The sequence below is a fragment of the Microchirus variegatus genome, assembly GCF_963457635.1.
Source record: "Microchirus variegatus genome assembly, chromosome: 23".
In the NCBI taxonomy this organism is placed as follows: domain Eukaryota; kingdom Metazoa; phylum Chordata; class Actinopteri; order Pleuronectiformes; family Soleidae; genus Microchirus; species Microchirus variegatus.
The window spans coordinates 10,122,227-10,149,837 of record NC_139824.1 but is presented as its reverse complement, the minus strand read 5'-3'; the positions used below and the strand labels follow the sequence as shown (position 1 = coordinate 10,149,837).

The following is a 27,611-nucleotide window of genomic DNA, read 5'->3' as shown; positions in this document are numbered from 1 at the left end:
TTGCCAAATGGACATTGTGTGTTCATTTAGCGGGGAACGGCTTCAGCATCAAATTCAGATGTCAAACACAAACCAACAAATGTAACTCAGTAATGTTGTTTTTTTTTTTTTTCCCTTGGTGGGAACCAGTTAATTTGACACTAAACATCTCTACTGTGATCAAAGTTGATTTCATTGGTTTAAGTGGGTGAACTACTCCTGCTGCACTGTAATTAGTGACAACTGTGTACCATATATATATATATGTATGTACTTACTGTGTGATTTGAATTAAAACAGTATGTACTAACTCGATCTCAAACGCCAAGACGCTCACCCTCCACATCACCCGCGACTGCATAACACATTCTAGAAAATGTAATCGTGATTTACCTTCACACTCCCTGAAGCCTCATTCCCCCACTTGTCTAAAAAGGCCATTTGATGAAGTCCAGAGGGATGTGGCAACTTTAGGAGGCAGGGAGGCTCATTAGTCTTTGCCTTTTTCTGATGCATTTAAGCGTCAGCTGCATATTTGGCGGCTTCATATCAGTAGAAAAGGGGGGTTTTCTGGAAATCATTAACCTACTGTCACGAGGTTTTAATACGCGCCATAGTACCATAGAGTGGCCTATTTGTGTGTGTGCGGTACATAAATGCAGAGAAAATGTCACACAATTCCAGTATTTAGCAGCCTCTGAGGGACTTTTATATTAAATAAAGTTCGTAAAACGCAACAAACCACACGGATTATGATTTCATGCAATTAATATGAATTATTTTCTGGATTACACTAAATTTAACAGCTGCACTTTATTTACTGTAATTGCTATTTTAAATGGAGGTTTTATTTTGAAAATTATATTATGCATACAAGAAGCATACTAGCACTTTATTAGTAAATTTTAAGCACTATTTAGGAAAAATCTTACTTAATGTTTTAATACAGGTAGAATAAGGTGTTAATACGTGCCTAATAATGACTAATAAAGGGCTAGTAGCTACTTATTTGCATGTTAGGAAAAACCTAGTTAATGTGTTCCGTAATATAGAGTGTTTTTGAAATTGCAGAATTTGAATATGTGCAAAAAAAGATGCGCAGTTCAGTCAATTTCACAGACTAATGACCGTGACCTCATTAACTACAGAGGGTCACGTGATGGGTCTGCAAAGTTAACGAGCTGAGAGAATAATTCAAAAAATGCACAGCGGATATTTCACATAGATTTCACTGCTGGAGTTTTTTTTTTAATTTTTTATCATTATATTTTTAATTTTCTTACAGATGTGTGTAAGTGAGTCAGAAAGAAAAGAAGGTCATGTTTTTTTTGTTGTGTTTTTTTAATCCCAGCTCCATCGGGAAGTCTGGGTGACGAGCAGATTATCAATTATTCACCACGGACAAGATTCACGGCGATAAACCCAAATTAACGCGCGCGTGTGAATGAGAGTGTGTGTGTGTGTGTGTGTGTGTGTGTGTGTGTGTGTGTGTGTGTGTGTGTGTGTGTGTGTGAGTGTGTGTGGGTGTGAGAGAGAGAGTGAAGCAAACGCCTCGTGTCACTTCCTAGATTAAATACAAAATATCGGCTGTAACAATCGCGAGACAGTGACCGTTAACTCCTCGTTGTCACGTGGATAAATAGGTGAAAATGTCAGATTATCATCACTGCAGGTGCACTCAAAGAATGTGCTGTTTTTAATGTCATTTAATTTAAACAATGTATAATACATTATTTAATGTAATTTTAATTCTGGAAAACAGAATTATTCCCTGATTGTGATAAAATAGGAGAAAATGGTCACAGGCACTGATGTTAAAGGAAGAGCGAATAATTCAGGAATTATTTAATTTATTTAGCGTTTAATTCAATTAATAAATAATGTGAGAAATTGGCCACGTGGTGTTCAAAGTCTTATTAACACATCTCATGGAACTTTTATCAGAAAAGACGTGTAAAGTAAATAAGAGCTGCTGTTAAATTAAAATAAAAACACTATATTTAGTGATCCCTTCAAATTAAATTTAATTAAATACAATGATGCAAAATACAATAATAAATAGACTTATCTGCAAGAAACAAGAAGGACTAAAGTTAGACTGTCACTCACTTTGTCTACACGCTTTATTCCCAATACGCAGCTGGCGCAGTATGTGCGCAAAGAGCAGCACTTTTGCGTTGAAAGAGAGAAAAAAAACCGAGCTTTGATTGAAGCTTTTTAACGCTTGTATTTGCCCGCAATAAACCGAAGAGGCAGTTTGCGTACCCCCCCACCCCCCCATATGATGTGCGGACCCTGCGGGAGCTCCGTGCGCACAGACGCTGCGGGTGCAAGACTGGAGAGGATCCTGCAAAAAGAAAAGCGGCGGTCTGCGCCGATTGGCTGCGCGCACTGACAGCTCTTGCACATGATTGCAGGGAAAGAGAAGCCCCGCCCTCCTCCTCCTCCTCCTTTCACTCTTCCTAGAGGAACCATTCATAAACTACACACAAGTCCAGCTCACAGCTGAGTGAGAGCACAGACGCAGAGAGAGAGGCAACACGAGTGGGGAAGAGATGAGTGCTCACAGATGCTCTTATAGCCTTTAGCGTCTGCAGCTGCAGGGACACGGATGGTGGTGATGGTGATGATGATGATGATGATGATGATGATGACATCCCCACAACCTGAATATGAATCTGCCTAACTGTGCTGGAAGTGCTCACATGGACTGATATTTAGCAGGCAGTTGCATCACTACCCGTTTCCTCCTCCTCACACTGACGTCCATCCGCTCCATAAGCAAAAAAAAAAGAAAAGAAAAAAAAAAGAAAAACTTTGATTATACTTTTTTTTTTTTTCCTGCACGGGGAAGCATTTGCCTCTGGCTTAACCGGTAAGCATTGGATCCGTCAACTTACTGCGACTCTCCGGTGTACAGCCCGGACCTCTGCCCGAACATGATCGCGACGCAGGCGAAGCTGGTTTACCAGCTCAACAAATACTACAACGAGAGGTGCCAGGCTCGCAAAGCGGCCATTGCGAAGACCATACGAGAGGTCTGTAAAGTGGTGTCGGATGTCCTGAAGGAGGTGGAGGTGCAGGAGCCGCGCTTCATCAGCTCCCTCAGCGAGATAGACGCGCGCTACGAAGGGATGGAGGTCATCTCGCCCAACGAGTTCGAGGTGGTGCTGTACCTCAACCAAATGGGGGTGTTCAACTTCGTGGACGACGGCTCCCTGCCCGGCTGCGCGGTGCTGAAGCTGAGCGACGGCCGCAAGAGGAGCATGTCGCTGTGGGTCGAGTTCATCACCGCCTCGGGTTACCTATCAGCCCGCAAAATCCGCTCCAGGTTTCAGACTCTGGTGGCGCAGGCCGTGGATAAATGCAGCTACCGCGAGGTGGTTAAGATGGTAGCGGACACCAGTGAGGTCAGACTGCGGATCAGAGAGAGGTACGTGGTGCAGATCACGCCCGCCTTCAAGTGCACGGGGATTTGGCCTAGGAGTGCAGCGCAGTGGCCCATGCCCCACATCCCCTGGCCCGGTCCTAACCGGGTAGCAGAGGTCAAAGCCGAGGGGTTCAACCTGCTCTCCAAAGAGTGCTACTCGTTAACGGGGAAGCAGAGCTCCGCGGAGAGCGACGCGTGGGTGCTGCAGTTCAGCGAGGCCGAGAACAGGCTGCTGATGGCCGGCTGCAGGAAGAAGTGTTTGTCCGTGCTGAAGACGCTGCGGGACCGACACCTGGAGCTGCCGGGCCAGCCGCTCCACAACTACCACATGAAGACGCTGCTGCTGTACGAGTGCGAGAAGCACCCGAGAGAGACCGACTGGGACGAGTCTTGCCTCGGAGACCGACTGAACGGCATCCTGCTGCAGCTCATATCCTGCCTGCAGTGCCGCAGATGTCCCCACTACTTCTTGCCAAACTTGGACTTGTTTCAGGGAAGACCTCACTCGGCCCTGGAGGCTGCTGCGAAGCAGACGTGGAGACTAGCGAGAGAAATCCTCACCAATGCGAAAAGTTTGGACAAATTATAAAAGTGGTTGTTGATGCAGAGCCGAAGAGACATTTTGGGATAAACAAAAAAAAAAGACTCCAAGCAATGTGAAGAAGAAGAAAACAACAATACTAATACTAATAATAATAATAATAATAATGCAGAAAACCAACCACAAATCCCCCACTTTTTAAGACATGGAGCAAATTGCCAGAGAGAAAGTGAAGGTACATTTTTCAGATCAATGTCTTTTTTCTTTAAATGTTTTTTCACAAAGTGAAGAAAACTTTTTATTTAAATATATGCACACACAAAAAAAAAAACAAATCGTGAGCAAGTGGAAGAAGAAGAAACTGAAGAAAATGTAGCGTGCCAAGTTCAATTTTTTTCATTATGTGACTTTAAAAAACAACAAAAAAAAGAAGAAGAAAAAAAAAAGGAAAGAAATGTTAATAAAAATGTTGCAAATTAACTTACAACTTGGCCTCGTGTGTTGACGTGTTTTGACAGCTGAGGTGACAGGCACGACGTGTTGCATTCTTATAATATATTCCAGTTATTTTGTTATTGAGAAGGGGTTACATTTAAAAATAATAATACATGCAGTCAAAAAGATGGAAAAAAAAGACTTTTCAGGAAGGAATGTGCACCGCCGACTTTAAGCCATATGTTATTTTAACAGTGCGTCACAGGCTCAAAAGGATTTTGGAGTGCATGTAAATCAACGCAGTCATGTTAGTATATATATATATAGGCCTGGGAGCATCTCTGCAAGGCCTGCAGCTAAACCGGTGCCTTAATCTGATTAATGCTTTTTTTTTTAAATGACATAATAACACTCACTACATATACAAAGAATCATGGTTAACTTCATTCTAGTAAATGATGATGGGGAAAAATAATTATTCTTAATGTAAATCAGCAACCAACTGTTGGTTAACATGAAGCTTAATATTTGGGATCTATAATTAAATTGCAGCAGATTAAAAAAAAGAATTATATTAAAATTAAATCCCTAAATATTTAGTATTTTATTAAAAATATATTTAGTTAATTCCGTTGAATTAAATTGAGTAAATATGAATTTAGAAAATAAAAAAAATGCTGCTATAAACTATTAATATTATATTAATATATTTAATTTTACATAGTGTCTCATCGACTTTTAAAGGCTTGACACGACATGACATCATTAGCTGTCAGGACACACTGATGATACTTTTAATGCTCGACAGCATTTCCCAGCAGCACAGTGGAGTGAAACACGAGCGCGTTTGCGCGCTTCTCTTTTTAAAATGACAGAATTTGAGAACGTATATATATTTTAAAAAAAAGAAAAAGAAAAAAAAATCACGATTAGCTCGATTTTTCGAGTCTCTTACCTTCGGATCGATGGCCTTGAAGCCCGGCTCGTCCTCGTCCACCTCGAAGTAGAGCTCGGACGCGGTGATGGACAGAGTTCCCTTCACCATAACAGCCGGAGCCACCAGCTGCGCACCGGTGCTCAGGTTGACTGGGCCTGCGGGACACGCACACACAGGAGCCGGTCACTACATGACATTAATATGAGGGGAAAATTAATAAAATAAAATTAAATAAAAAAGAGTGGAGTAGTAGTAGTAATTAAATAAACTCTGAAAGCACGATACTCTCCTGTGAGTCAGTTACAAGATACACGCGCGAAATCTCACCAAACTTTAAGCGTATTTTTTTAATTCGAGTCATTTTCTCACTCTTTTTCGGCACATTCATTATATGAAAGTATTCTGAATTATTTTATACGTGTTGTAAAATAATTCGGCTATGGCATTATCAATTCATTCAACACACAAACCGCCTTACTGGGATGTGTGAGTGTGTGTGTGTGTCTATAAAGAAAACTTGAAGACATCGTAGTAAAACTCAAAACAAAAACAATCGACAGTTCCATCAGAATCAATTGATTGCGGGGCTGCAGGACGAGGCTCTGTTTAATCGTTCATCAATCTTAATTAATGCCAGTATATGACAATGAGGCTGTGGCTCATGGGAGCTGTGGGTGGAAGCTCTGCCCGGATCAGGCTTTGTGTTTGCAGATGTTCGCCGAGCTCAGAGGAGGCTCCGAGCCCGGGGTTTTCTTTTTTTGATTTCCCTGCAGGCCCACATGCGCTCTGCTGCAAACCGATGGAATAAAAACAGGGTTATATACATATATATATTCATGCCTGGCGCTTCCACTGAGCCCCCCCCCCCCCTCTCTCGAGTAGTGACATGTTATCCGTGGGTTGAAATAACACGTTTTTTGTTCCGTTCACTCAAAAGACATTCGATTAGTCTTCACCTGAAGAGTAGACAGCTGCTTAGGAGGAGAAGCTCAACATCTCCAGACAACCTCCACTCAATTCCCACAGACACACACACACACACATATATATATACACACATGCGCCACTTTATTAGACAGGATTCAAAGCTCAGTCCACGTTGCATCATTTTAATAGCGCCATGAGCCTCATTAATGCGCATTGGTCTGCTCAGCGCTGTCACTGCACAGGAAAAAAAAATCGGATTCGGATTATGCTGCAATCCGATTAACGCACCATACAACATTGCATTAGGATTATTTAAACTGCAAAAAGGAGACAAAACCATCTGTAGTTTAATGTGATTTAATATTGTGTTGTTGATAAGGCTCCTGCAGGAGCTGCAGCTTATATTATGGTTTCCCCCCCAATACACACACACACACACACACACACACACACACACACACACACACACACACACACACACACACACACACACACACACACACACACACACACACACACACACACACACACACACACACACACACACACACACACCCCACACACACACACACACAATGCAGATTTTTCTTTTAATCTGATTGTGAGCATGTATCCTGGGATAAACTCTGCTACTGCGGGGATAAAAAACTGTTTATAGAGTTGCTACTCAGGCCTGTGTACATGTTTGTGGAGCAGACCTGCAGCAGCTGAGAGAGAGGGGGGGGGACTTTTCAGCAGCACTCTGGCTGCTGCTGTGACACAAAAACAAGCAAAAATACTGAATATTCTAGAGCAAAACGACTGAATTAACAGTGTTGTTACTTTATCTGAGCTGCAGGGTGCAGTCAGATGTGGAGGGGGGGGGGGGCAGTTAAAGACCTTTCTTCTTACCTGTTAAATTCTCCAGGTCCTTCTCGTCCAAACTGGACAGAGTGTCATCGTCCATGTCGAGTGATGTCTCACTCTCCGAGTTCTGATTTCCCAGAGCATGACTCCTGATGGACTGCTTGCCTTTGAGAATATCCTCCTCGGATGCTACAGTAGAAGGGAAAAAAAAGGGGGGCAACTTTAACTTCTGACATGTTTCAGATTCAGATCAGATTTTATTTTTCACTGGAATCAAGCAGAGACACAGACATTTTTCTGTTGGGGGGAAAAAACAGCAATTCATCGTGGAAACAGAAAAACAACAAAATGAATCAGTCACTTAGGAATTAAACAAAAATATGCTTTTTTTCTTCTCCAACTCTGCAGTGAAAACTGCAAAACCCAAGCACACACAAACCACTAAGGTAAATACGCTTATATGATTAATTCCACTATATTTTCTTGCTGTCTTTTCAGGGTAGGTGTGAGTTTTGTGCAGGTTTACTCTCAAATACACAAACTGATCTGAACGCGCGTGCGGCGATTAACCTCCGTCTATTATGTCACGACAGCGAGGCTCACCTTACAACCAAACGCCGACATAATCCTCACTCTTTTTTTCCGTCCTTTGACATACATCTAAACAAACACACAGATCTCATCCTGACCCATTTAACGTAAATGGGGGGTCACACACACACACACACATCTGCCCGTTTTGATTTCAACTGAACATGACTTGAGGTTCCAAATGGATTATTTAAGACAAAAAAAAAAAAAAGAAGGGAATCTGCAAACATTTACAGAACTCTGCATTCCCCAGTGAGAGGAGAGCATGGCAGACGAAATAAGTCCACACTGTGTGCTTTCTAATCCAGCATACAGGAACAAAGCAGCACAGATTTGTTTTATACGATCACCTGAGAGGAGATCTGTTAAAAATGCACAGCCGCAGTCATGTGGCTGTGAAGCAGCTTTATAAAAAAAAAAAAAAAAAAAAAAAAAAAAAGTCTCTTGTCATGGAAAATATGCAGCTTGCTGATATTTAGAATGGTCTTCCTGTAATTAAGCCTCCCTGGAGAATTTCTTTAGTTAGCAGCAGTGAAATTACTACCAGCTCCCCTAATACATACCACATGCCATTGTATTCACACCGAGCAAGTGGACAGGGGGACTTGTCAGATGAGCCTTAAAAAACAGAGATGCAGCTCACCTTTTTTCTTTTTTTTATAGGGGGGGTATTTAACTGCAAACATGCCCAGAGACAGAGACAAAAACCAACATACAGTAACAACAGTATGATGCAACAGGACCTCGTGATTGGAGCTGGTCCCTCAAACGTGGGGTTATTAATAGCTCTTCGGTATAATAAAAGACACAGTGACTGCAAACCTGAAAATCACGACAACTGTCACGGCCGTATTATTCTTTCTTCTTTTAACATGACATTTTGGTGGTGTGTACCTGTATTTGTTAACTCTTTAAACACTGACCTCGTCAGGACCAGTCGTAAGGACCTAAAAAATCTGGTCCTAATGAGGCAGAAGCTCATTTCTGTGGAAGTTAACGGCCATGATGTGAATTATACTTAGGTTAACGTTGCGTTAACGTTACGTCAGCTACGTTAACGCAGTATGTTGTAGGGATGTGAATCTTTCGGTGGCTCACGATTCGATTCATACGATTCTCGGTTCAAAAATTGATACAATGCGTAGTGTGTTAGGTCAAATTATGGCATCAAAACAATACAGTTTGTATAATATACTGTGATAATGTGACCACACAAAGGCAAAAGTTAACATTTATTCAAAACAAATAAAAACTTACTGTACAAAAAAAATTACTTGCATAAATAAAAGCTTAGACTAGCTGCCTTTTTCTGCCAGAAGTTACAAAAATAAACTGTACACAAATAACACAAACTGGTGTTTTGTGTGGTTTTTCAAAATAAAAACTTTAAAATGTATTTATTTTTTCAAAAATTGATTTTTGAATCGATTCAGAATCGTGATTCCTATGTGAATCGATTTTCCCCCCACCACTAGTATCTTGCGCGCATGCACAAACCTGTACTGTGAGACTGTAAAATCGCAGAATTAACCGATATGAATTAAGGTTATTATAAATAATACTAAATGTTAGGGGTGGGAATATTTTACTAATTATTTCGCGATTCGATTCAAAACGATTTGATTCATGATGATTTCTGCTTCAATCTACAGGTGTGCAAGGGATAACCCTAAGCCTGCAAAACAGACTGGAGTATTAAGTTTTAAACATTTATCCATGGTGAAATGGAATTGCTGTAACTGTTACATAAAATAAATATCACCTATTGTCTCTTTATTTAAAAATAAATAAATAAATAAATAAATAATAGATTCTGGGACATTTTATATAGTAGTAAATGAGAATCGCGATTCTTATGTGATTGATTTTTTGGCACATCCCTTTATACAATCTGACAACTGTGATTATATGTTTTAACTTTCACTCTGTCATTTAAATTAAATAATTACATTTTTAAAAAAAAGGAAAAAAAAAAACCTCATCACTCATCACACTGTCCCAACAGGTTCCACTTTCTTCTCCCCCGAAAAGACCCCATTTCCCTCTCCCGACAGAGAGGTTTTCAACTACCTGCTTATACAACTCAAGGCATGCACGGTTACAGCGATTAAATTGTCAAAATTAACAAATTTGTTTTTAACGGGAGGGGGGGGGGAGAGAATAGCCAGGAGTCGCGGTCGTGAGGCGAGTATTGATTACCGTGAACAGAGACATTAGTCTTCAGGTATTTACTCTGCCACCTCTGGTACACACGGACAGAATCAATCCTCCAGAAAAGATGGTTCTTTGCAGCCGTAAATACAAAACAGGCTACTCAAGAACATACTGGCAGCCCTGTACGCTTGGCACAGCATGAATGATGGTTCATGGTCCACATCCTTGATGCAGAAATGCACATTTCCCTAATCTTAAATAGGGAAAACAAAATTGAATTTCCTTATGGCCATGCGTGAGAGTGTTAAAATTATGCCACAAGTAGCTCAAAAATTAGACTAAATTCCGGCTTGATCTCATGCTAAATATTTTCTTAGGGAGTAAGACTGCATTCACCCCCCCCCCATTCCCTCTCTGCATCTGATGAATATAATTACAGCCAGATATGACCTTTGGTGCTCCGTTTGAAAAACTCAGCCCCTGCATTCTCATCTTGAGCTGCACTTCCGTAACAAATGTCGGGTCGACTAAAACAAGACTAAAGGTTACATCAGAAAATGGATGCCGTCAGGCTTCAATGTCAAAGAGTTATTTTAATGATATATTCCCATATTTCAGCCAGGCAGTATACTCTCTTGAGGTACAGCATACCCTGGCCACAACTGGCTGCTGGCTATTTTTACACAGACTTGACTTTGAAACCAAATGTTGTTTTCAGGAATTTGTCCTTTTTCTTTTTTCTTCTTCTTCCCCTAGTGAAGAATATATGCAAGCACATACGATGAAAAATGTTTTGAATAAAATTTAATACCGGACCATAGTTGAATACCTGGGCAACTAACTCGCACGCTCTGGCGTCAACGCGTACTCAGAAAGCGTTTGTGACAGGGAAATATGCGATACGTCTGTTCCCTGTCATGATCTCACTGAAGGGAAAACAAGGGAGGAATACGGCTGGAAAAACGAAAGGAGAGAATATTCAGAGGGCTGAAGAACAGCGAAGCAGCTGGACTGTGGTCTGAGGCTGTGGCAGTGACGGCTGCACGCTGCAGTGACCAGGCACAAGTCTCCCAGGATCACCAGACCCAAGACACTCTCGAATCACATCCTTATTGACTGCTGTCACACATGCCGTTCTGTCTGAGGGGATGATGTCACTCATTAAATGGGACTTTTTTGCATTCAACACATTGTTTTGGTTTGTTTATTTGTGGATGAGAGCAAACCCTTCTGTGTGTGTGTGTGCGCGTGTGTGCGTGCGCTGGATCTTTGCAGAAATGAGGAATTGCGTTCACTCCAGGAAAGAAACGTGACTCTCTGTGTTAGTGCAAGGGACATGTGTCGTTTAGATACGGTGGTTTTAAGTGACTGCTGGGAGTTTTTCGAGGATTATTGAGAATCTGCACCTGTCTTTATGGAGAAGTTGACCGACTTCAGGGAAAAAGATCATTTCCAGCGGAATAAGTGCGCCATGGTATTTTAATAGATTACCATTGTATTTATGGAGGGGATTTAATAAAATGACACTAACATGTTTGAATCTGACTTAAAATCCTACTGATACTGAAATGATACTTTTCATTTTGACAAAAAGGGGGCGCTCCTATTATATTTTCAAAAACATTTAACACAAAATGGGCCCACAGTGGAACGCAAAAAAGCGACAATTGGAGCGTGTGCAAGTTACTTACCAGTGATATCAGCCACTGTGATGCAATAAGGAAAGAAAAACAACAACAACAGAAGAGCCATTTAGTTCAAAAGTGAATTTTCTGATTCAAGATCATTCAGATGGTTACTGCAGCTTGGCTTATTTTCAATTAATCTGCCGATTATTTTCTCGATCAACCGTTTGGTTCATAAAATGTTAAAAACCGTTGATCGGTGTTTGTCAAACCTGGAAATGACGATGTTCTCTATTGTCTTGTTTTGTCCACAAACCAAAAATGATTCAGTTTGAATGATTTCTTTGTTATGTGGAGCAGAGAAACGAAGAAAACATTCACATTTAAGAAGCTAAAACGATCAGAAATCTTGTTTCGATCATGAAAAAAAGCTTCAAAGCAATTAATCGATTATCAAAATAGTTGACGATTTACTTAGTAATTGATTAATAATCGATGAATTGTTTCAGCTCTAGGGGGCAGGGTGTAAAATGACCTGTGTGAAATTCAAATGAGGCCGTTTTACCACTTTCTCGTCGTATAGTAAAGCTTTTATTGCAACACCAGGACTAATTTTTATTGCCCTGTACCTGGTGTTACCACCGAGCGAGAAAGAAAGGGAGGGGGGGGACGAGCGGACACACGGCGGCGTTGGGACTGACCGTGTTCGGCGGCGGCTTTGAGCGTCGCCTCCGAGTGAGTGGATCCAAAGGGGTTCCTGATGAAACGGCGTCGCCGCCTTAAATCGTCCTCCCAGTAGTCCAGGCGCCAGAACTCCCTCGGCCGGCTGCAACGAGACAGAAGGAGACACATGTGTTAGCAATTACCAGCCAGCATGGTATACCAGCCCAGCATTAGCACTCGGCCCGAGCAAGCATGCATAAAGCCAGCATTGTGTTTGGGATTTTGATTTTTTTTTTTTTTTCAAACCCTTGAGAATCCCAACTTAAAACACATTTATATACACGTTTCAACCAGAAAGTGATCCTATCCCCTTGTCCTTGACACTGACAGTATTTGGTGTTCTTTCCCCCACCAAGTGTCATCACAGAAGAATCGAGCAAACAACAGCGGGATCGTTTTCCACACACTTTCTGGAGGCACGTGCTTCCATTCGAGGCTCATTTCGAGCCCAGCAGGACACTGTCCTGTCAGGGCTCGTGGCTCACAGGATAAGAAGAAAGCCATTAAAACACAGAAGAGGGAGTAGATAGCATTACCAATATTAATCACTGTCTATAGCCTCCATTTTTCTTCCCAATTTACAGCTCCCTTTACCGGGCCGGGTCGGTAAATCATTCTGCTCTTAAGAAAAAGAGTGTTAACTTTAAATGAGGAGCCACTAACACAATGATATGTGCTCTGTATACTGTGTGTCTGACTATAATTTAATATTTTTGGGGTAACACTGTAGATTAGGGATTCACCAGTAGCTAGGTGCTTGCTACATAACCTCTATTACGACATGAATTAAGATAAGGTGTTAATATGTGCTTAATATTTACTAATAAAGGCTAGCATGCTACTTATCTAAAGCTAATCTTATCAAGCTAATGTAAAGTGTTAGCATTTTTTTGGTAACACTCGAGATTAGGAATTCACCAGTAGCTAGGTGCTTGCTAACATATATAACTAGCACACTAGCTCTTTATTAGTAATCATTAAGCACGTATTAACACCTTATGTTGGAAAAATCTTATTCTACATAACCTTAATTTATCTCTATTACGAAATGAATTACGATTTTCCCCTACATAAGGTGTTAATACATGCTTAATATTTACTAATAAAGGGCTACCATGCTACGTCTCTCAAGCTAATCTAATCTAGCTAATCTAAAGTGTTAGCTTTTTTTGTTTTGATTAAAATACAGTCTTTAATTCAAATATGTTGCCAAGAAAATGTGCTGTATGTACTGTAATATTACTTTAAAAAATAATGTCGTCTTCTACAATTTTTACAAACCTGTTACTTTGTCCCAGTGTCAGAATCACAACATGTGTCAGTGATTAGCAACTCAGGTGGGGAGAGAGAAACAACATGTACTTGGATCCTGAGTGAGAGCAAAACCCTGGCAGCTGGACTCGAGTCGAAATAGTTCAAATAAATGTCCCCGAGAGGAAAACTTAAGAAATAGAAGAAAAAAAAAATCAGAGTCTACGCTTGTTGTCCCGTGTTTGTGCTAAAGCCGGGGCTCAGCTGTAATCTTTAAACTCTGCAACAGTTTACGATGCTTGGTGAAAAAAGAGAAAATGATGGTTGTGTATGAGTATTTGAAAGCAAACAAAGAAAACCAGGGTGGTTTTTTTTGTCAAAACTATTAATGCAACTGCAAAAAAGCTTGGATTTAAATGTGGCAGAAGTGCATGGACACAGCGAAGGTGTCTCAGGAAGACGCCGGTTTATGATTTCAGCGGCATAAGCTCCGACAAGAGAACCCCAGCATTCTTTATGTGCTCTCCGCTCTTGAACGCTGCGCTCTGGCTGGGGGCCTTCCCAGTAAATCTTCAGCTCAACACCAATGATCACACACAGGGGGGGGGCTGCAGAAGGAAAAGGTGCTTTACGCAGGCAATTAAAAAAAATTTCGGAGCTGCTCTCTTTTTTTTTTAGCACCGCATATACGCTCTTGCCAAATGAAAACCCAACTCTTATTTGGTACATTTGGATCATAATAACGTCAGGAGTACAAATACACAGTGGGGCATCTGGACTTACTTTAGCCATGATAAAGATCCTCATCTTCTACGACTGAGAACCTTCACAGACATTTAGATCATAAATCAATAAATAAATGAATAAATAATGGTGTTTGTGGTCGTTACTGCTCATATCTCACTGGACGAAGTTGATCACAAACTACTAAAAAGATTCAATATATATCACTATGTGTACTATGTAATCGCACTTTGAGACATGACGTAAAACTGCTAATTTATGTGTTTGTGTGATTTCTGTCCACAAAGCATTTTAAAAACACAATAATTAACGGAAAGTTAATTCTACAGCCAGCTTGATTACTTTCATATCATCTACAGGTTGCGTTAGTAACTTGTTTTGATTTTTATATATTAATATATTTAGTTTTAGAAAGTGAGATAATAATCTGGAAACAACACAACATTTTTCCATACTTTTCCAGACCTGGAAATTACTCAAATTAAATTCCATACTGTGTAGGAACGCTGCAGTCATAACATAGATAATCTGAATTAAAAACCTTTTTTTTTTTACACTATGTATTTTTTTTGCAATATAAAGACATTGAAAAATTACAGTCGCTACAGATTTTGCACGTCTGGATCTGTATTTTGAGAGGGAGAGAGAGAGAATGTTTGTACTTGTATTTGTTACCTCTGCAGGATCTGGTATAAACACCAGTTGCCCTCACGAAGACCAAAACCTGGTCCTAATGAAGCAGAACTTCTTCTTCTGAGTTTGGGATTAAGATTTTAAATGTGGTTAGGGTTAGGCATTAACTGGCTTTGGGATAACACTTTGTTTAGGCTCTCAAAATGAATTGAAGTGTTCTAAGAAGCACAGCTGCACAAACCTGCATATATATGTGTGTGTGTGTGTGTGAGAGCTGGAAAGACGGAGACGACACAGGTCTGTGCAGGACCAGATTTCACACCGCTGACAAAGACCCCGCTCCGTGTTTGCATGCGATAGTCTCTGAACGCAAATGGCCACTTCATCATCCTGCCTGCGACGGTATTCATCTATGAAAATAATTATCAAGGTTGTGCACAGCGCACGGCTCCGATTCAGGACGCACACTCGTCTCTCATCTCATGAAAGAGAAGGGTGGGGGGGGGGGGGGTTCTGTCCCATTCACACAACACACATTAATCCATCAGGAGGGGAGCCATTGGCTGGAGTAATTAGTCACAGCATGGTGGGGTGGGGTGGGGTGGGGGGGGAGACCACCTCTGCCAGTCACCTTCATCCAGCGTGCCACGAACACGGCGACAATAGACCTAGCGCCCTAATGACGAGGCGGACGCACGATGAAAGATACCTCATCATCAATCCCTGATGAGAGCGCCGCCATAACAAGAATGGAGATGTACAGCGCTATGCAACCACCCGCCCCCCACCACCACCCGCCGCCCGTACCGTACACTGAGTGTGTTTCCACAAAGATGATAAATTATTCAGAGCTCATCCATCCTCCGAGGGCATCCGAGGCACAATTTACTGGAGCGCCATTCTTCAAAATAACAACAATTAAAATAACAAAAGGGGCCCAGCGTTGTGCTGTGGCTCACGCCAACCACTTGTGTAATTAGTAATTAGTTCAGTCATAAAAGGTGTCTGGAAGGTGGCTGCTCGTTAGGCCGCGAAGTGACTGTTGTCTGATGATGGAAGTGAGGGACAGACACGCACAGTGTGTGTGTGTGTTGACTAAAATCAGAAGAAATTACTTGATTTAAGCCTGAACTATTGATCGTTTTGCATTGAAATCCCAATTCAAACAATAAGCAAAACACACATTTTATCACTAGGTTATTGATCGTTTCGCTGTTCTACGCCAATTATTCATTTTTTATTTTTTACAAAATGAATGCATGATTATTGGAAACAATTCATCTCTAAAGTCTCATCATTGCATTACGTTACAAAAATCAATAGCAGTATTATATCTCAAAGGGGTATAATAAAATATTCATACATGACTCTTCCAAGTGCTGCATTAATCGTACTTCAGAAATACTCCAGACAGTGGTTTTCGTTTTGTAATTACACCTTCCACCACTAGTGGGCAGCCGAGTCTTGCCATTTGATATTTTTTTTTTTGCTGGGCACAGTGTTAATGGCGTCAACATTAACGCACGTTATCGCACGCTAACGCACGTTAACGCATGACGACTGACTGGAAAAAGACGCGTGTGACGTCATGTTTACGTGACTCCCGATTGTTAATATTAGTCTCTAAAGTAACGCTAAACTTTAAAAACAGAGGCGCACAAACGCAGTACACAGGTACGCTGGTTATTAACAGACCGCTCCAGCTCGACTGTAGGCGCTAACGGCGCTAAAAGGAACTAACGCAGCTAACGGAGCTAATTGGTAAACGGTGCCTGGACCAACTGTGCCGTCACACGTAACACTATTATTTTTTTTATGCATAACATCATTGTTTTTACCGAGACCTTTTCTTAAAATAAACTATTATCCTACCAAAATTTAATTAATCACCTTGATTATAACATCCCAATATATCGGAATATCGCCCTGTAACAGGATACGTCTTGTATCACCAGATTTTCACAAATCCTCATGTGCAGACCATAATAATCATGTTTTAATTCATTTTCAACTGCCTGCATCACTGTATGAAAGCCTTAATCTGAGCACAGAGTTTGTGTGTGTGTGTGTTGAAGAAAAAAATAAATGTTACCATACCAACACGGTCTAATCTGGACCACGTTGGCCACTGATGAAACGGGGTCCACAAGAGTTTTATGTGAGGTAGTAAAGAATAATCACCCCTTTTTTTCTGTTCTTTAAACATCATTTGGATGCTCCTCGAGACTCCCGAGTAGTAAATTCTGCGGGGGAAGTTTACCAACACGGGAGGATGAGTAAGCTCAGGTTTCCTCCTTTTATGTGCACCCTGATTCCTCTCGCTGACTAATCAGCTCACAAAAACTGTTCGGCGAAACTCAACGCTAAGCACTGACACATCGCCAAGTTGACGATGTTTTATTTATTGTTGGGTTCTTGTAGATTTTAATTGCTTAAATTGATGGTCCGTTTATGTGAAAACAGAGCTGAGTCCGCGCGTGTCACTGTTTGGAGACAGAAAGCGAGTGTGTTTCTGGAATAACGTAACGCTTATTTGGAAACTGAAGGGACGAGTCATCGACTATGTCATCTACAATAATACTGTCTTTAAAAAGCGAAAAGAGACGCATGCATTTGATGGTTGAAATCACAACATTTGAACCTACTCCAAATGAAACTGTTGTTAAAGCACCACAAGATCAGTAGAACTCATATGTGTGTATGTGAATATGTACATATACATATACACATATATATATATATGTATATACGTATATACATACACATACATACATGTATGTATATATATATATATATATACATACATACATACATACATACACACACACATATACACACACATACATTTATATGTATACATATATACACATACATATATATGTATACATATATACACATACATACATACATATATATGTATACATATATACACATATACATACACACAGATATATGTATACATATATACACACATACATACACACATATATGTATACATATATACACACATACATACACACAGATGTATGTATACATATATACACACATACATACACACAGATATATGTATACATATATACACACACACACACACACACACACACAGGAATATATACATATATACACACACACACATATACCTACATACATATATAAATGTATTTCTTATATTAAGTTTCTTAGTTCCAAGCCTATTTCACTCATTGTATAATCTTAAAACCAATTGCACAGAAAAGACGTAAATAAACAATCCAGATCCAGGTTATTAATCATCACATATTACGGTGATAAGTAGTTATGTGTATGCTGCTTATCATTCCCAAACGGCCGGGTTTGAACGCGTCTGCGGGTCCTGAAAGTTTGATAGCGCTGCCGCTATGAACGGCAACAACTGTTCATGAGCCGACAAGGACAAATGATTGTCATCCATTAACTTCCAATCAGACAGGATTGTCCACAGGCAGACGCCTTCTAGTTTTTTTTTGGCAGTTAAATGGTTCTTTGTTGCTGATGCTGGTTTCAACCTGATATTGGATACTGCTATTAATAATACAAACACATTTTATTCCTTTTCAAATCATGCATCAGATTTGGGACAGGCTGGGATGAGCCAAAAAAAAGGTAAAAGATGTGGACAAAAATCTCGCCACATAACATTGTCATAAAATGTCGGTTTTACGATTATTTTGTTTTTACTTAAATTGCCATTTATGATATTAAAGGGAATGGTACATTTTACATAATTGTGCCAATTTATTTTGGAAAAACACATCTAAAATGATTACAAATGTGCAAATCTGTGCAAAACAACATTTTGACTTCAAATATTTGAAATTGAAATTTCAAACAATTGTTTGGCCCTACTTGATACTATACGGTAAACTATATTTGAAATGCTGTTTCTGTATATCTGAGATATTCGTAACAGTATTTTTGTGTTGTAGTTAAGCCTCAGACTTTAATGGGTGGGGGATAAGGGCATTAGGTCGCCTTTTCTTATAGTATCCAAATATATTGCGATATAACGCATCATTGAGATGTGTATCATATTTCCAGATCTATGAAGGTCTCTATGAGTTTGTTTACTTGATCAGTTTTTTTTCCTAAATGTTCCTTTTAGAAGAGCTACAGATGTCTGGGACTGTGGAGATACAGAACCTTTAATAATACTACATTTGATCTTATTTTTTTATATATAATATTTCCAGAAATATTATAAATACCTAGAGGTAAAGGTAATACTATTTTTGCAGAGGTTTATCTTCAAAGCATTTGATATTATGTAAATGATAACATGACCTTTATCACTGCAAGCAAGACATGCAGAGTGAATATGCTTTCATATATCACGACAAGCGACTGCACTTTGGCACAAACAGTCATTCATAACCTTTCGGGCTAAATTAATGTGGGTACAGCCAATGAGACCTGCATATGCAGAATAGATTTCTTCCCCTTGCTTATTTTATATTAATGCCAGTTCCCATTGGCAGTCCTCAAATTGCTCAAACATTGCCGCTATCTCTGAGATCATTTTGCTCCCATTTGCATAAACCATGTGTTTAGAAGAAACGGGAGAGCGGGGATAGATTGAGGATTTGTCATGTTGAGGACTGGGTGCCGGAGCGCTGGCTCTTTGTCAAACGGTGGCAGCGATCGCTTTCCCCTTGGTATCTCGGCGCTCAAATTAAAATGAAACAGGACCAAACACCTTCGCGGCTGAAATTGTTTGGCATGATTAAGTCGCCGCCGAAATGATTTTCTGTATGTGCATTAATGCTTATCCCGTCCCTCTGCAATGAGGTGAGCAGGGGACCATCTACATGTGTGCATGTTAATTCACCAGAGGTAATGTTAGGGTCACAGACAACATTTTCATCTTATCCTCTGGAATGACAGTATATTTACCCGTCCTTATTATTAATCACAGGATCAAGTCATTTCATCTGTCTAGTTTAAATATGGTGCAATCAGCAATACATGCATGAACGCACATTTAATAAAAACACTCTTATTATAAAGAAAGAATATGGCTTATACAAGTTTGGGGTCACCTTTACAATTTGTGTGTGTTTTCTATTGAAACTCACACTTATTCATCACAAGAGTTGCAAAATGAATAGAAAATATTAGTGCTATGCACTTTAACGCATTACGAGTTTCCATGACGACTAACTGTGAAAAGACGGACGTGACTTCATGTTTATGTTAAAATGAGTCACTAAAGTAACTCTAAACTTTAAAAACAGAGGCACACATACACAGGTGGTTATTTGTAGCGCTGCTCTTTTCGTTGAATAAACAGACCAGCTCCAGTTCGACTGCAGGCTAACGGCGCTAAAGGAGGTAGCGCAGCTTACGGCGCTAACTGGTAAACGGTGAGGCGCCACGTAAGCATGATATCACGGGCGTTAACGTGGGTTAAGGCGGGTTAACTTGCGTTAACATGCGTTAGCGTGCATTTACGCGCTACGGCGCTAACTGGTAAACAGTGCCGCGCCACGTGAGCATGATATCAGGGGCGTTAACGCGGGTTAACGTGTGTTAGCGTGCGTTAATGTGCGTTAGCCTGCGTTTACGGTGGTAAGCGGAGTTAACATGCCCAGCTCTAGAAAATATAGTCAAGAGATTGACAAGATTAGAAATAATCCAAATAATAATTTTGCCCTCCAAACTTTGCTTTCTTCAAAGAACCAGTAAAACCGCTTTAAGCTGTGCTAACATAATTGCAAAAGGGTTTTCAAGGGTTTTCTCATCATCCAATAGCCTTTTAACGCAATTCGCAGACACAATGTACCATTAGAACACTGGAAATGGGCCACTATACACCTATGTACATATTCCATTAAAAAACAGACGTTTGCAGCCGTTTACCACATTAACAATGTATAGAGTGCATTTCTGATTAATTTTATGTTACATTCAATGAAAAAAGGAAAATTCTAAGTGACCCCAAACTTTTGAACGGTAGTGTATAAGGGCGTATAAATTCACTACAGTGAAACAAAGTCCAGGTACCTCGTCAACTCCCTTTCCGCTGAATTTACTAGCAACACACACACACACATGTACACGCTCTCATTACCGGGACAATACGAGCACCAACCACTCCTCCCAATTAACTCCAATTTACCCAGTAGCTTTCAAAACGCGATCTGAAAAACAGGAGCGCGTGTGTGATACCGCATCTTGGGGAACATCAGCAGCTTGTGAGGATCAAAGTGCTCCCAAGGGGTGGCGGGCAAAAAAAAAAAAGCTACAGACTTCCCACAATGCAGTGCAGCCGAATGAGATAATGCAAATCAAGGCCTAATTACCGCCGGCTTAGTGTGCAGCTTCCAATTAGCAGCAATTACACTCAGTGTAAATCCACCAACAACAAAAAAAAAAAAAGGCAGACAATTACATACTGATTATATCACATTTCATGGGCGGTAAAAGTGTTGTGTTTAGGTTGTAAATAATAAAGCTACTCCCAATCCAGCCAGACATCTTTTGTTATTCTTTGTTCTATATATATTATCTTAAACGTTAGCATCAGTGTTTGCTTCATGAATATTATCTGACGCATCAGACATAATAAATAGTGTATACAGACTTACACTGAAGCAGCAGCACTGAAGTGGTACCATCTGTATTTTTGATGAAGAGTCACATTTTTCCCCATGATTTTGACAACATGCATTTAAGGCCATTTATCACCACTACTGCGAGGTAATGAGGGCATCCACTGGACCGGAGTTGCATAATTCTGCCATTACTGGGCCCATTGTAATAATCTTCTGACCTCTAGCTTTCAGAGCTGATCTTGAATGGTTTGACAAATCTCGACTCGTAACCCGCGTTTTCCAGCCGCTCGCGCACACACAAGAAAGAAAAACACAGCGGAGAAGCTCAAGGTCAGGGCACCCGGCGAGGGACTTTTGTTTTTTTTCCCATTCCACATTTATATAAACACAAATATGTGACCGTGTTTAACCTTACAAGTCAAAAATCAACTGTGGAGATATGTGAAATATAGATTTTTGTAAATGAAAATGGATGAAATGATACAAAAGTGGAAAATAAATTTAACTTAGCTGTCGTCCAAGTTATTTACTTAAACAAATCAAGTCTGTACATGTGTGTTTTCTGCTCCGGCGCATAACAGGAGTGCAAGGCTAAGCAATCTCATCCAGCGAAGGCTGTCTGCTATTCATGAGCACCTCCTCCTCCTCCTCTCTCTCTCCATCAACGCCGCTATGTGCCCATTATACAGCACTTATACAGCGATGGTGCATGGGAGGCCGTGGCAAGTGCAGCAATTCCACCGCGACGTGATCGAAGCGATCGCGCGAGTCGGGACTGACTATATCGGCCGTGTTAGCTATCACTCAATCAATCTGATCATTGATAACAAGAATTGATATTTGATATTTTGGACTATATACACTCAGAACAACAAGTATAATCTTAATTAGAGCTGCAACTAACGATTATTTTCTCAATGAATCCGTTTGGTCCATAAAATTAAAAAAAAACATTGATCAGTGTTTGTCGAACCTGGAAATAACGATGTTCTCGAACGTCTCGTTTTGTCCACAAACCAAAATGATTCAGTTGTAGTGATTTCTTTGTTATTTGGAGCAAAGACACTATATATTAACAATTAAGAAGCTAAAACAATCAGAAATCTTGTTTTAATCATGAAAAAAAGCTTCAAACCGATTAATCGATGATCAAAATAGTTGACGATTCATTTAGTAATCGATTAATAAGTGCATGGAGGTTTCTAATATTATGCCTCCCTGATTCCTGTGACATAAAATGACCTGCTATATGATCGACATCATTTCTTATCATATCTTAAAGGTGCATTATGTAATAAATCTAAAACTGGCCATAAAATCCTTCTTATATGTCACAGGGACTCAGGAATAATGTTCATATAACATACTGAACTCACCAACAACAAGTAGGCGCCACCTACCGCCGTCTACCAGTCATTGCAGTCAGTAGAGTCTCAGCTGCCGAAACAACCACGGGTTGCCGGTTACGTCTAAGCTACAATGGCGGAGAAAGCGAAACCTAAAAGACCTTGGTATTTTGAATTTGAGTGTAGTAACCGTTTTTTGGCCACATTCTTACATATGGCGCCTTTAAGATCAACATCAAACTCCATAAGATCGGATCTGAACTTGAGCTCAGGCAAGAGGAGGCTGTGGAGTGAATCGACCGCAAAAATAAAAGCTGAAGATCTACGAGTATACTGGGGGAACGTCAGTGTTTTATGTGTCCTTTTTCTGCTTTAGTTGCACAAGAAAAGTGCTGGATTCGAAAGATAAAGGCGATTTTCTTCTTCTTTTTTTGGTGGGGGGGCAAATGGTGCAAAATAAATGGTCCTGTTGGTCCCATGGTGTAATTACAGTGGCTAGAAGCATACCAATCTATCACAAGGAAGGAGGGGGGGGGGGCTGACACGCTGCAAAGGGGTTAGTCAAAGGAGATAGCCTTTGACTAACTACTGGCCTCACACGATCGATACTCAGAAGATATTGCGTCCACCGTGAAAGGCGATGGAGAGGGGGAAAAAAAGCCCTAAAAACTTCCCAAATGGCTTTTCATTCAGATATTGATCAGCACCCTTTTATCATGACCTTGCACCGACCAAGGCCATATACTTTGTTAAGGGGTATATGAAACTCATAAATCTGAAGAGTTGCTACAGAGTCGCGGTGGAGGCAGCGAGGCAGGATGGTGTAATTGGTCTTTCTGGGATGGCTGCCTTCATTCATACTTCAGAAACAGGGATTCCATTACGTTTCTGAGCTGCTGCTGCTGCTGCTGAGGATGAACAACGCTGGTGGGTCTAAAAGGGACCAGGAGGGGGGATCTGAGAGGTGTTAATGGGTTAACACAAATTGGCGAAACTGGAAAATTACTTGGTATTTTCTCACCTCCGGTTTAAGCAACACAGTTACCCGACTTTAACTCAATGACACCTAAGTAGGGGGCCCTAACCCCCCTACAGAGTGCACATAAAATGTGGCAGTAATTCATGGATAGATGCTCTTCAAGTGCTGTGTTAATATATCAGAAATATTCTCGTCAATGGTTTTCTGTTGCATTTAAGCCTCCAACTTCGAGTTGGCAGCAGGCTTTCAGTCATTTATCTACCAATTCTAACACTCCTCACTAAAAATCAAAATCTTTGAGGGTTTTTTTTTTGCATAAGAATATTACCGAGCAGAGTTTTTCTTGCTTAGTGCATCCCAATATTAACAGTATCCTATAGACCACAAAATTGCAAATTATACCATTGCAAAGTAGACCAGGGGTCTCAAACCCAAATGACCTGGGGGCCAATGCGCATCTATTGTGGTCAAGAGGGGGCCGGCCTAGAAAAAAAAAAAAGTGAAAAAAAAAAAAAACTTTTCACAATATTGAATCATGATATCACATGTATACTTAATAATACTATTTATGATGCAAAATTAATGCATTAATATCAAAAACAGACATTTATTTTAAATTACATATATAATACTGTGGACAACTGTTTCGGCCACTGCCGTTTGTGGCTCGGGCCCTAACAAGCGTATTTATATATGGAATTGAATGTTGTATATGATGAGATAATTATGACCAAATGTCGTATTTTTACTGTTATAAAAGACATTGCTAGCAAACATATATTATATTCTATCACCTCGCTGGCAGCTGTGCATCAGCTACACACTGTGTTTAAAAGACGGTGAGGTCGTGGGCCATGTTTTCATTATAACATGATATTAAGTGGGGGGCCACATGTAATTGATCAGGGGGGCCAAATGTGGGCCCCGGGCCGCCAGTTTGAGACACCTGGAGTAGACCAAAGTTCAAAGTTGCAAAACGCAACGTAAATACAAGCATAAAATTAAGAAATCAAAGACCAACACCCTTGACCATCAGGATAATGAGGCTGCCTGGATTTATATTGACTTTATGGCTGTTGTATGTTCAATGAGTGAGTCCTTCTGCCCCTTTTTCCAAGATAACTGTCACTTTCGATATCTGGCAGTTATTCAACCGTTTAGGAATTAAGGTACTGAGATGTGCCGATTAATCTATTTCACCGCTTTCCTTTAACCGTCCATCCATCTTCTACAACGCCTTTACCCTCCACATGAGGGTCGTGCGGGGTGCTGTGGCAATCTCAGCTGACATAGGGCCCTGGACAGAGCGTCAGTCCATAGTTTTTGAATTTTCATGCCATCACAATCGGTCTAGGAGTTACTATAATTAGAAGTACGCATGCCAAATGGTCAAACAAGGGTTAAACACCAGGAGAATCCACAGCATGCTTGTAAACACATTCTAGTCCATAATTACAATGTAAAGTAACACATTTTGCTTGCTTTCTTCCATATATCCCTTTAAAGGATTCACCGAGAGTCATTTTCTGAGTCTCAGACTGCACCACACTTAGCCAAGCTAACATATGGACATCATCAGCTGTTAATATGTTTCAACGTGACACTTTGTTACTATTCGTTACAGCCCCAGCCACTGTACTGTATATACATTGGAGGTAAATGTTATCATTAAGGCTATATTCTTATTCATATCCACGAGCGAGACGAGCACGGTTAGGGCCCTTTTCGTGGCAACCGCCGTTTTATGGAACTGATGGAACGCACGTCTGTCAAAGTTGAACAAGCCCCCCCCCCCCCACCCCCCACAACCCCCAGAGATTTAAGGGACATCCTTTTTGTCCGCCATCACAACTTTTCTGTCCCAGACACGTCACGGCGTGTGATTAATGACGTGGAGGGGTTTCACGATAGAAACCCGTTTAAGGACTTCGGTGCTGCAGATCTCTAGGCTTGATACGGAGAGGCTCTCGTTTACAGTTATGGAACATAACTTGCATTTCTTGCATGCAGTGTGTTTACGCTGTGTGTTTAGGACGGTATCGAGGCAGACGGACGACGGCTAATTGGTTTTTAAGAAGTCGAGACGTGAAACCTAAAGGAAACAACTGTCTGTGCCTCAAGATGAGACGGGAGCGCAGGACTGTTCCAGCTGCCACTGCTCAGAACATCGGGTCATGTTTGTGTTTAGACTGCAAGTGGCTTATAAGCAAACCAGAAGCCATAATCAGTTAAAAAACGACCAGTTAAGATACGCACATTAGGCCCTTTACTTTGGAAAAAAGTATTTCCAAAGACAATCTATTTAAGACGCAAATTAAAGGAGTCATATTATATCTTATTTCTCCAAGTTAACCTAGTTCCCTGGTGTCCTAATGAACATGTCTGTGACATGCTTTGGTCAAAATACCATAAGAATGAAGCACCACAGCAGTTCAATCACCCTGCCAAAACAGCCCTGTTCAGAACGCTCTATTTAGTAGTATCTCTTTAGGTCCACCTTAAAGGTCCATCGCAAAGGTCCACCTTAAAAAAAAGTAAAAGGAAACTTAAGGGACAGGAAATGACATCAGCCACAGAGGCTACTGGGAGCTAATAGCAGTTAGCATTTGGAAAAGTGATCATTTGCAGGCTCTAGCAGGCACATTGCCGTCATATATAACATGTATCCACTGGACAGATAAATCCTCTGAGGCTAGAAGTTTGTGTAGAACTCTGTGCTACACTGTGGAGCCAAGAATATAACCTTTCACGGACTTATGGTTTTCAGATGCCGTCGCCAGCACTCTCGCGTGATTTACTGACAAAGTGGAGCTCCGCGAGACAACAATTCCAGGAATTTAGCGCATTGTGATGTCGCAGTGAGCGCGGAAGTCAACATCGCATGTTTTACCTCCTGTACTTAGACTGAGGACCACAAAAACATGACTGAGTCATCTTTTTTCACACTTTGGCGACTGATAGGACCTCCAAATATAGTCCCAAATATAAGGATTTAAATGATTAAAAAGTTGATTTAGCATATTATGTCCCCTATGTCCTTGTGTACAAATGACATTAAGAAAGCAGGAATGACAGCCGAGAAGTGTGTCTTAAAAGTCTATACAAATTAGAATCAGGAAGGACTGCAGTGCTACAGTGTTTATTCTCCATCCAAGTACAATAAAGACAATCAGATGGTTAGATAAGTCAGCAGCTGCAGTTTCCCCCATCCAGCAAACAAGCCTCGCTCAACCTTTTACAGATTTGCACGATCACTCATCTGTATGGCTTAGTATAAAGTACACTGTAGCTGGAGGAAAGGATGTGGGAGGGGCTGAAAAAAAAAATGTCCCTGTCTTGTCTTTGTCTCCATCTAAACTTTTGATGCTTCAGTAACAAATGTCTCCCGCCCTCTCATCCCCGTTCCATCCATCGTCCTCTCCTTCTCCCTGTCTTCCTGCCCCCCCCTCTCTCGTGTCGCGCATTTCCGAGAGCCAGTGCACTCTAAACAGTTATGTTCTTGTTTCCTATGGTTATAATCTCCGCTGACGTGCCCGGGGTCCCCATTTCCTTTTTCAGCTCTGCGTTTGCACAGCGCCAGGCGCAGACCTTAATGCACAGCGTGTCCATAAAAAACACAGACACGCACGCGAGGCGACGCAGACGCTGCGCAGACCTCGGCTTTAACACATGCATTACATTCAGTATTATGTATCATAATTGTGATTTAAGGCTGGAATGAACGCGTGCGAGGAGATATAATTCAGGCTGCTGCGGCTTCTCATGCAATCATTTATTCAGGGGGGGAAATAACAACGTGAATATTCCCACTTTAGTGAGTAAAAACTCAACGGTAGGTTCGGGGCATTAATTAATCATTGATGAGGAAGGACAACAGGCAGTCGTGTTGGGATTTAGGAGG

General features: G+C 40.8%; 2 protein-coding genes across 2 annotated transcripts in view; one reads left to right on the top strand and one right to left on the bottom strand.

Moving 5' to 3' along the window:
• lrba (LPS-responsive vesicle trafficking, beach and anchor containing) overlaps window positions 1-27,611 on the bottom strand; it is a gene marked incomplete at its 5' end in the record, with an annotated part of 183,053 nt that overhangs the window by 63,622 nt on the left and 91,820 nt on the right. Inside the window, 3 exons of the mRNA XM_083909541.1 lie at window positions 5,341-5,477; window positions 7,141-7,284; window positions 12,149-12,291. Of these exons, the coding sequence (XP_083765667.1) occupies window positions 5,341-5,477; window positions 7,141-7,284; window positions 12,149-12,291 (424 nt within the window). The remainder of the gene's footprint in view (window positions 1-5,340; window positions 5,478-7,140; window positions 7,285-12,148; window positions 12,292-27,611) is intronic.
• Window positions 2,919-3,998, top strand: mab21l2 (mab-21-like 2; the record flags this gene model as incomplete). The annotated part of the gene is made up of 1 exon (XM_083909542.1): window positions 2,919-3,998. One exon carries the CDS (start codon window positions 2,919-2,921, stop codon window positions 3,996-3,998), a length of 1,080 nt encoding a protein of 359 aa, XP_083765668.1.